General features: G+C 53.8%; 1 protein-coding gene across 1 annotated transcript; it reads left to right on the forward strand.

The window, feature by feature from the left end:
- The first annotated feature begins 5,117 nt into the window (after positions 1-5,117).
- On the forward strand, positions 5,118-10,401 carry CLN8 (ceroid-lipofuscinosis, neuronal 8 (epilepsy, progressive with mental retardation)). Its single transcript, XM_012645884.1, has 2 exons — positions 5,118-5,779; positions 8,662-10,401. Exons 1-2 carry the CDS (start codon positions 5,234-5,236, stop codon positions 8,983-8,985), a joined length of 870 nt encoding a protein of 289 aa, XP_012501338.1. The 5' UTR covers positions 5,118-5,233; the 3' UTR covers positions 8,986-10,401.
- The last annotated feature ends 551 nt before the right edge of the window (positions 10,402-10,952 follow it).

Raw genomic sequence — 10,952 nt, forward strand, 5'->3', positions numbered from 1 at the left:
CGGCTCCGGGTCGGGGTGCGGTGTGGATGCTGGGAGAGGAGCCAGGGGCGCCTGAGCCTTTGTGGATTCTGCTCTCGGTGACTTTTCTCTGGAGCACTGGGGAGGAGAGGCCGTTTCCAACTCCTGTTTGAATTCAGCTTCTGTGAGATCCGTAGCTGTACTTCCTGCTTTTCTTATTTCCATATTTTTGAGTTTTTTTTTTTTTGCACTTAAAACTTTTCGGGAAGGTTGTGAGAGGAAAAGGCAACGAGGAAGGAAATATCAGCAAGTGGGGGAGTGTCAGAGGGTCACGCTGCCCGCTGAGCCTCGCCGGTTCTGTGCCTTCCCTGGAGAAGGGACACAAGTGGACTGGCTGTCACCTGCTAGGCTGTTCTTGTGGTGGTTCTTCTTAAGCAGCCAGTTTCCCTAAAAGGAGCTGAAATAACAGGTTCTCCAGGTGGCCTCAGAGATGTTCAGGACAGAGTACTTTACAGTAGAGAGAAACTGGAAAACAGGACTTTGGGTCAGTACGTGGTGGGGCAGCCCTAGGACAGGGTCTCTGCAGCCAGTAGAACCACGTTGTAGGAGAAGATCGACAAGCGAACGTAGTGACATGTTGCTGGGAGGAAAGAAACAGGCCACTGTGCAGCTTGTATACTTCGGTCCCTCTTTATGAAAAAAGGAGGAGTTTATATCCAGAAGATCAGTTGGCCCAGTAGTCACCAAGGCATAGTGGTAATGCTAGGGCTGGGTGGAAGGATTGCACAGTTTTACTTTTGTATTTTTATGCTGTTTACATTTTCTGAATTTTGTTTTTGGAGCATGTATTTCTTTTGATTTTGGAAAAATATTTTTACAAACTATCAAGCTATAATTCTCAAAATGTTAGAAGTGTGATTCTCATGCAAACTGCCTGTGTCGGGTGTGATATTCTCCTCATAATGGAGGATCCAACAGGATGACAATGCCCGTTCACAAGAGAGTGCATAAAACTAGGATTTCTGTAGCCAGAGGATAAGATGCTGAAGTAAGATGCAGGTTAGGAACAAAATTGGCAAATACCCAACATGCAATGAAACCACAGCCTTTGGGATTATCTTTTCTTCTAGACAGAAAGGGGAATTAAATTTGCAGATTGTGAAACCTCTAGGCCCCAATTAGTGGTAAATAGTGAGTTTAATTATTTCTCCTAGAAAGTCAAGTGATTCTGAGGGGGCTCATAAAGCAGTGATCTAGCATAGCAAAAAAATGTAAACAGCAACCACTTTTTCCTTTTGACTTTATTTCCAAGGTTTGGATAAATTATTTTAACCAGACACAAAATTGCTGGTATCTGTAGCAGTTTAGCCCAGTGAACAGAAGGTGCTCGTACATGCGTGACAGAGCTGAAGGGTCCCGGCAGCCACCGAGCTCCAGTTCCTGGCCACACTGGCTGTGGAGCTAATACTTTGTTAGTATGTTTGCATTCAGATTTCTTTGAAATGCATGGTCCAGTGCAATAGAACAGCTTAAACCACAGAATCTTAGAAAGAATGAGATGAGGTTTACAGATACATTTTTCCCAGAGAAGACGAAGACCTGCAGAGTCAGGAGACAGCTTGGTGCTGAGATCGCGGCCTTTGCAGGAGTCACTTCTTTTCTGGCTCCGGTTCCTCAACCGCTGAGACTAAGGGGCTGCAGGGGAAGAGCTTTGAAGCCTTCCAGATTGAAAGGACATCTCCGGTTTTGCCCACCGAAGGAAGAGTGACTTCCAGCTGTGCATCACATGTGAGGCGTCAGGCACCATGGAGGCGTCCTTAAGTCCGGGCCTTGAGGGGAGGCAGGCACACAGCAGTGGAACGGTGCTGACCCCAACATCCCTTTTTGCGCATCTAAGGTGAGAGGGATGTGGTCAGGTCAAGGAGTGGAAATAGAAGCAAAAGGAGAACTGGAGCTCTTCCCGTCTGCACTGCCTGCTAGAATGAGGCCTCACCACACTCCCACGGTGCCTGCCTGGTGACGCAGCGTGAGCTGCAGCTGCTCCCAGTGTGACAATGTGATGCCACAGAGGGGACAGCAGGCCTTTGTAGACTCCCGGGGTGGCTGGCTGGCTGCCTGGGCTGGAACCAGGCACCCTGCAACCTAGGGCCTGGCCCTCCACCCTCGTGGCTCAGACAGTTGAGGAATGTGTCTCATTCATGCATGCCTGGTGCTCACCAGACCCGGAGACCCACAGTAACAGGTTAGACCAGAACTCACTGGCTTGCCCGCAGACTCCCTGTGCACAGCTGTGTAGGAGCATGCATGATGAGGAGGTTTATGGCAAAGCATCTGAATGGGGGATTGGTTATAGAATTGTGAGGGGTAGCAAGTTTTCTGGATTTTATAATCTGTTGCTTCTGTATCTGTAACTGGCACCTGCTCTGGGACCAGCAGGAGGACTTGCCCAGTCTCAGCTCTGGCTGACCTGCTTGTGTTTCAGTGACAGACTTTAACCCGTCTGCAGTTCTTTCTTCAGATATGGTAATATCTTCAAAACGGCACCTGCAAGGCGCAGAGACCTGGAAGCCATTTTCTCTTGTAGAGAGTAAATAAACTAGTTGAATGTGCCCGGCTCATGGCAGGGGCCTCCTATCCTGCTGTTCTGTATGTGCGCTTCTTACTCGCATAGTCAGGCATGGGGCCCAGGGTGGTTTAGAAAGAAACTTGTTTTCTTAGCTTCTGTGTAGTGAAATCAAGTTCGGAACCCACCAAACCAACTCTGGTCCTCTAGTCCTGGAGCCCCTCCCACCCTGGCCAAACCAAAGACTTCCTGGAGGTCCACTTGGCTCACCACTTCCACTGGGGGATTTGAGTCATCACTTTGGGCAGAACTTCCCGGGGTCAGGGGAACCCCCTGTTTGCAGGCAAGGGTCCCACAGAAGTTGGCTGTGTTGCCAGGAGCACACTGAGGCTGCCGTGGCAGAGCGGAGCCTGGGCGTGGGCGCACAGGTCCTCTCCTCTGCAAGTGCCGTGTGGCTGGGCCCCTGCAAACTGGGGGGGGGGCGGGGGGGTGCTGGCCGGGGATCTGAAGGCAGGTTTCTGATGCTGCTTTGTCCGCAGCTGACTCCGCAGTGCCCAGTGTGTGCGCTGGATTCCTGCCGTGCGAAAGCAAAGGGCAGAACAGGTAACTGCACAGGTTCCTTCCAGTTTCACAAACGTGAGACTCTGGTTCTTGCAGTTTGAGAAACCAAACAAGTTCAAACTCAGGTAAACTGAACCACTTGAGCATAATTTAGGATCTATTCGTGTATTCAACACGTATTTCGTGAGTGCCTGCCGTGAGCCAGCGTTGCGCCAGCGGTGCAGGTGTGGGCTGTGCCCTCAGGGTGTTTCCCAGGGAGGTGAGGACCCAGTGAGCAAGGCCAGTGTGTGTCAGGTGCTGTACTGGGGAACGCGGGGTGCACCGGGAGCTCGCAGCAAAGGCACTCAACCGGGTCGTGAGCCTCCCTGGGCTGGGAGGGCGTCTGGATGGCCGTTAATGAGGACCCGCAGGGTAAGACGGAGCTAACTGGGGCTGGAGGGGGAGACTCTTCGAGGTGGAGGCCCAGCGCGTGCAGAGCCCAGAGGTGAGGGAGAGCGTGGTGTTCCCAAAGAACCGGAAGGTGCTAGCAGGGGCCTGAGAGTCGAACCTGAGCAGGTGGCTGCGCCGTATCCCGAAGATGCCTGTAGGTCACGGTCAGGCCTCGGGAAGCCCCTCCAGGGTCTGAACCAAGTAGTGACGTGAGGAAGAGGAGCACAGGTCTTAGGCTGTGCTTGGAGTGTTAACCTGTACGCAGCAAACGAGATGGTCGTCTTCCAGCGTGCAGCAGGAGGCTTCCTCGGTGTGCGGGAGCTAAGCTTGGAGCCTGTTTCTTGGGACCTCCAGGCTTTGTTAGACCCGAGCTGGAACAGGAAGTGGGTTGGTTGTGGGCAGCAGAAGTATAAAATGTACACTGAGAGAGTGAGCTGCTGTGTTAACATTGTTGTAGAGAAAAGGTATAGATTTATTTTAATCGAACTTCGTTTCTGAATAGGTAAATAAATCCATTGTGGTTCACAGTATGTTCTCGGCCACTGTTACTAGGAGAAGATAAACGAGTTTTTGAAACAAGGTACTAACAAACTCCTTAGATTAAGTGATCATTACGTACTTACCAATTTAGGGTTTTTTTTCATGGTTAGAGTGAGAATTGCTGCCTTGAGTTTGAGGGCTAGAGAAGGCCGTTCAGGTTCTCTGGTCCAGCTTGGGGCCTGGGCTTCCCGTGGCAGGTCCTTCTCAGACGTGAGGGCTCAGGGCCGCGTGGGCGGGAGGGGCTCAGTGGGCCGAACCAGGTAGTGGCCGGAGCTGCTCTGGGGTCCGTCCTGCTGTCCGAGAGGGGCCTGAGGCACACGCGTGGGAGCGTCCTCAACGGCCTCCAGGGCTGCCCTTCCCATGGGAGGCTGAGGACAGTTCAGACCATTTCAATTGACAGACTAGACCTCGGAACTTGTTTTTTCCCGCTATTCATAAGGACATTTTATAGGGACATCCGAACAAGGAGTGGCGATAGTGTAGTATTAAAATGCACGTTCGAATGCCTGCACGCGACGTTTCTCTGTGAGGAATCAGCCTCAGCGAAGGCCAGCGGCCCTGTGACCAGGAAGTGGCCACACAGGGATTTGAACCCAGACACGCCTGCCCCTCCCCAGCCGTGTTCCACGGACTGTGTCTGAAACACGGTGCTGTTTATAGGTAGCTTTGCCACACAGAGCTCGGAGTACCGAGGCGATGTTCTCGTCTCAGGTTCTAGAAGTGAGATGCTTTAACGCGGTAAATTCCAGTGTGATTATTAAGTGTGCTTCACCCCGTGGAGTCCATGAGCTGTGTGACTGACCACAGACCGCTGTGGAAGTCGCGCAGGAAGAGCGTGGCACCGCGTGTCCACGCTGCCGCCCTCCGCCTCCCGCTCACTCGGTGCCTCCCCGTCCCTCATGCACCCCAGCGGCTGTCGTGCGTGTTTGAGTATCTCTGTAACTGCATTAAGAAGGAGGTACAGAACTAAGAGAAATATCTTCCATGACGTTTTTGCCTCGCCGGGTTAGTGATGTGTCTCAGCTTCTGCTCAGCATGAAGCGAATCGTCTTTTCTTCCTTCAGGTTGAAGACCGATACATGACGATCCCTGAGGGAGCGGCGCTGACTCCGTTTTCTTGGACAGGACGCACTGCGGGGCCCGGAAGCCCTGTGTTGGCCCCGGGCCGCCTCTTGACGCGGGATGATGACCCCGGCGAGCGCCGGGGCCACGTCGGAGGGCGTCTTTGACCTGGACTACGCCTCCTGGCGCATCCGCACGACGCTGGCCGTCGCCGGCTTTGCCTTCTACCTGGGCGTCTTCGTGGTCTGCCACCAGCTGTCGTCCTCCCTGAATGCCACTTACCGTTCCCTGGTGTCCAGAGAGAAGGTCTTCTGGGACCTGGCGGCCACGCGTGCGGTCTTTGGCGTCCAGAGCACCGCCGCGGGCCTGTGGGCTCTGCTGGGGGACCCCGTGCTTCACGCGGACAAGGCGCATGGCCAGCAGAACTGGTGCTGGTTTCACGTCACCACGGCCACCGGTTTCTTCTTCTTTGAAAACGCTGCGGTGCACCTGTCCAACCTGTCCTTCCGCACGTTCGACGTGTTTCTGGCCATGCACCATCTCTTCGCCTTCCTGGGCTTTCTCGGCTGTCTGGTCAACCTCAGGGCCGGCCACTACCTGGCCATGACCACGCTGCTGCTGGAGATGAGCACGCCCTTCACCTGCGCTTCCTGGATGCTCCTGAAGGTGAGTGTGTCCCGTGCGGCTCCGCGGGTGAGGTGCCGAGCTGCGGGCCTGGCACATTTCGTCACGGCTGGAACCTCGTGGCGGGCCGTGCCGTGAGCTCGCGAGCAGACTGAATCACGGCTTACGCGCGTGTGTGCAGTAATGAACGCGGTTTGGTGCACGCCATTCCGTTAATTCTAAATTGTTTGGGATTTCTGCTCCTTAAGAAATCTCAGTGGATCTTATGACTCTGGGGAGTGTTTGTAAACCCAGCAAACATGAGTTTTTTCCCTCTTCCGACACTTCAAAAAAGTCGAAGTAATATATGTACATGTACACACATATCTTTTTGCCTTTTTATTTTTGAATGAGATTTTTACTAGGGATCAGAAGTGTTGAGACCTGGCACAGTTACCTGTTCAGCCCGTGGTTCCTCCTTGTTTGGGGAGTATTTTCTGAGAGGCGTGGTCTGTCTGCCATCCGTGACCTCGCTGGCCATTTTGATGCCAGAATGTTCCTTGTGCTGATCTCCTCTTTTAAGACCATGCTGGCATGGATTCTTGCTATCTCTTGTGACACATTACATTGTTCCCAGGATATTCTATATGAAACTTGAAATACTGCTACGGTTTAATCGGTCACACAGATGGGTTGTATTTTTGAGCATTTCCTGTGTATAGAACACTGTGGTAGGCTTTGAGAGGAAAAATAAGTGTAAAGTACTATTCCTGCCTTCAGGGTCTAGTTGGGTGGATGGTATCAGCCCATCAAAGTGAGTTAACAACATAAAGGTGCAGCCTCTGCCCACGTAACCGACATGGAACGCCAGCTGCGTGTCGCGCACTGTGCTGGGACCTGGGACGTCGGAGAGAGCCCTGTTCCTGCTGTCCCCTGGGCTGGCCCTGCCTGGTGCCAGCAGAGGGTGTGTGAGCACAGGGACAGGAACGTGCACTGCCGCGGCCCCAGGTGGGGCCTTGCCTGGCCCGGGAAGAGCAGGGCGAGGCTCCTCTGAGCCGTGGCGGGTGAATGAGGGTGAGCTGGGCACGGCCACCTCTGGCACAGGGTGACACGGGGTTGCAGGGTGGCCACGCACATAAAGGGTGCTGACGGGAGGCTGGCCTGGGGGGGTGGTGTGAGGGGTCTGGGGTGGCATGATCTGGGTAGCCTCACCAGGGAAGAGGGCTGCAGCCACGCCTGATTGAAGGAGGCACCTAAGGGACCCCGCCCCCTCCCCCAGCTCTTGCCAAGCAAGCGAATGAAATGGTCTAAGTGTGGGTCATTTTAGGAGAGCTGCTGCGACCTGGGACCCCGTCAGCATCCTGCCCACAGTGCGGTGTTTCAGTTTCCTCCATGGGCGTCCTCTCCGCAGCAGTGGAGGCTTTTCAGGGACGCAGGGCAGGGCTGTGACTTCCCTTCCTTCCTCTGGCTTGGAGTCGGTGTGGAGTGGAGGCGTGTGCTGGGGGAGAGGCTGAGGCCCCCGCTCCACCTTCCCCACTCCCCTCACACCTGGAAACGCTGGGCTTCGGGAGTCACTGGGCGTGGCAGAAAGTCATGTTCTTGAAGGGAAGGCAGAGGAGCTCGGTCACCTGTATGTGCTGGACAGTGTGGTCGGCAGACCTGACTGCAGCCCTGCAGATGATGCGCATTCTGAGAAATGGGGTAATCGTTACCTTGCGTTCTTATTATTTTTAGTTGCAAGTTCTTTTAAAACAAGAAAGGAAGAAATTAAAGTCTTTCCTGTCTCTGCAGTTCTGGGAGGTCCCATTGGACAGTTGCCTGCATTTTCCCGTCTGTGCTCCTCCCAGAGCCGGGAGCGGGCACGGCGCCTCCCGCAGGCTGAGTCTGTCACGCGGGGGTGAGGCCTGGACTCTGTGGTCCTCGACAGCCTCAGGCGGAGGACAGACCACGGCCGTGGGGTGACCACCAGGGAGAGAGGTTTTATTTTGGGGTTTTGCACTTTCTCTAAGTTTTTAGGGTGGAGAAAAGGTCACCCCAGGATTCACTTCACACCCTGCTCACGTTAACCACACAGCTGCAGACCCAACCGCAGAAAATTGCACCTAAGTTAATGTAGCCTAGGTGGGTCAGTAGATCATTCTAGATAGATAGTTCTATTTTTTTGTTCTAGTTCAAATACTACTAAGTGTTGTAGGTAAACACTGTGTCTAAAATATTGAAATTCTTTTAAGCTTTTAGTAAAGCTGATAGATTCTTGCATAGCAGGGCATTGGGATTGAAGGTTTCCGCAGCACCGCCATCACAGCATGCAGTAACAAGGTAAGGGGTGCACCCGTGTAGGGCACCTGCTGTGAGGGCTGCCGTGCGGGAACTCAGGGCTGTGATGTTCTGGGCTGTCCTCGTGCTCGCGAGGCCACTCGTCCCACCTTCGTGTCCTTGGTCCAGCATTTCATCTTCAGGTTCCCATTTGGTTTTAACTGCGACTGCTGGAACTAGTTATGATGCAAGTTTAGCATGATTTTAAGGCGAGCCCCTTTTGGCCTGAATCCAAGGACTAAACAAACTAGGAAATGTGCTTCATCCGAAACTTACCTCTTCCAAGAGTTTTCTCCCGGGGTCTAGGTACGGGAGCTCGGCGCACGTACGTCTTCTAGTTTTGCCAGGTAAGCATAGCTTATTTACTCAACACGTGCACATTCAAGGTAGAAGAGAGATTGCCGTGGACTCTGTCTTGGGAGCAGGAACAGAGCACGAGGAGCAGGCCGAGGCCAGGCCCAGAGCCCGCGGCGCAGACCCTCCCAGCCAGTGGTCTCCTTCCAGGAGACACCAGCGCACCAGACGCGGGTTTGCTGTGTCTGGTGAAGGACACTAGCAAGTGCCTTCGCACGGGGCGGAGGGCGGCTGGGCGGTCCTGTGTTGATTTCTGCGTGTTTGGTCTCCCGCAGGCCGGCTGGTCGGACTCTCTGCTTTGGAAGCTCAACCAGTGGCTGATGATCCACATGTTCCACTGCCGCATGGTCCTGACCTACCACATGTGGTGGGTGTGTTTCTGGTACTGGGACGGCCTGGTCAGCAGCCTGTACCTGCCTCACTTTGCGCTCTTCCTCGTGGGGCTGGCTCTGCTCACGCTGATCCTCAACCCGTACTGGACCCATAAGAAGACCCAGCAGCTGCTCAATCCCGTGGACTGGAACTTCGCACAGCCGGAAGCCAAGCGCAGTCGGCCGGAGAGGACCAACGGTCAGGTGCTGCAGAGGAAGAGGTCGTAGCCACACGATGGCTCCCAGGCGCCGGTGGACAGGGGCACTCGGGCCCCGCCAGGTTCCCTGAATGATGGCTTTGGTGACGGATGAGGTAGTGAGCGTTTTGTGTTTGGTTCTAAGTGAAGTACTAACTCTCATTAGCATTAATTTTGAAGTAGCCACAAAGTGTTCTCAAGACCTTGATTCTCCTGATTCGCGGATTTTTGCCGTAATGATTTCTCAACTGTTCTGGCATCTTCCAGCCACGTCAGATCAGGGTTAGCACCAGGGAGAGGCCACGGTGTCAGGCATTGCAGGCTGTCCGGGGGACGGCTTTGTTTGAGTACTTGAAGTGGCTTTGTCTTGAAGGGCCACGTGGTGGGCGGAGTCGGCTCAGCATGGACCTCCCAGTCACATGCTCACGTCCTGCGTGTCTTACTCGGAGTCGCGTTCATTTTAGTCGGAGAGAATTGGCCTAAGAGAGAGGATAACACGATCTGTTGCCCTTGTTAGAATCCCCTGTTGTATGAAATTTGAAAACCAGGTGTGCGGCGGCGCCATCTGCTGGCAGAAGGGATACAGGCACCGTCCCGGGATCGTGACCCTCTTGGTGGGGCAGAGGTGCCGTGGGGTTTGCCTGCCCTGACAAGGTGTGAGGGGTGCAGGTGGAATCTTGCAAGTTTTTTTAATCACTGAACCTATTTTAAAATGAGAATTTTTAAATTCATGTTGTGTTGCTCAATTGACAAAATAAGGTAGGTGTTTGGCAATCAGATTGTCTAGATTTTAGAGCCATTTTCAATTGACGGAGTTGCCCATAGGTGCTCAGACTAGACCCTAATTCCTTGGTTGGTGTTTCTCTGTCGATGTCAAACGAGGGAGTAGTGGGGTTTCCTTCGAGCTGTGGGGGGAACTGGACCCCTCAGAGATGCTCGGCTGCAGGCTGGGGCCCTAGAAGGGCTCACAGCAGCCCTGCCCACCCACGGCCTGGGGATGGGTCCCAGAGGACGTCGTTTTACTGTTTTGTGCCCAGGTGGAATTCATATCCCAATTTAGCAATTTTATTGACACACAGACACAATTCTTTTTGCCATGAATGTGGAATTCAAAGTCAAAGTTTATTTTTTATCAAAAGCACCATTGGAGTGTTTGTGGAAAGCACAAGTTTGTTGCTCATGGAAATCGTGTGACACGCTCGTTACGTATCCTGGAACTCTAGGAACAGTGTATTTTGATTATCGGTGCTTTGACTTTATTGATGATACTGAGGTCAAGGTATGCAATAACCTATTTATCTCATTTTAAGAAATGATCTAAATCTCACCGCACGCAGCAAACGGTGTCCCTACTAAGACTGAGGACTGGAAGCCGGGCCCTGGCGTCCGGCTCTCTGCCCCGTGCCTGTCCCACCGGTCGGCAGCAGGGTGTCCCCCAGCGGGCGGGGCTTTAATAAAGTAACGATACTCACAGAACCCAAGTGGTGTCGGCTCCTGTCTCAGACGCGCTGACGTCCGTTGTGCTGTGAATGTTTCGTGTCTCGAAGACGCAAAAAGTGCTGACAGATCTTCCCATGTTCAAAGTTCAGTCTGCAGTTTGCAGTGTTTCGCCCGGTCTTCATCCCACGTTCCCTAGGACCGTGACCTCCCTGGGCTCACACGTTACATCCCGCATCTGAACACACGTGTGGATGCGGAGGCGGGAGTGCCACAGAGAGCACCGCCCTGTCCCGTGTTGCCTGCAGGTTGGCGCTCCCTTCCGACCGGGACTCCCCCCTCCGAGGAGCGCGGGGTCGAGGGTGTCTGGGTGGGAGAGTCTGTTTGAACCTCGTGATCCAGATCCCCTTCCAGACCACACAGCACTTCCGTGCCCCCCGCCCCGTGGGGGCCGTGTCGCAGTCAGAGAACGGCCATGCGTCGCTCACAAGGCGTGTGCAGCTGTGCGTGCTTTTCATGCCTCCCACGTCGTCTGTTAGCGGTTAGAGCGGAGGCCAAACT

This window comes from Propithecus coquereli, unplaced genomic scaffold (genome assembly GCF_000956105.1).
Source record: "Propithecus coquereli isolate 6110/MARCELLA unplaced genomic scaffold, Pcoq_1.0 Scaffold238, whole genome shotgun sequence".
Classification (NCBI taxonomy): domain Eukaryota; kingdom Metazoa; phylum Chordata; class Mammalia; order Primates; family Indriidae; genus Propithecus; species Propithecus coquereli.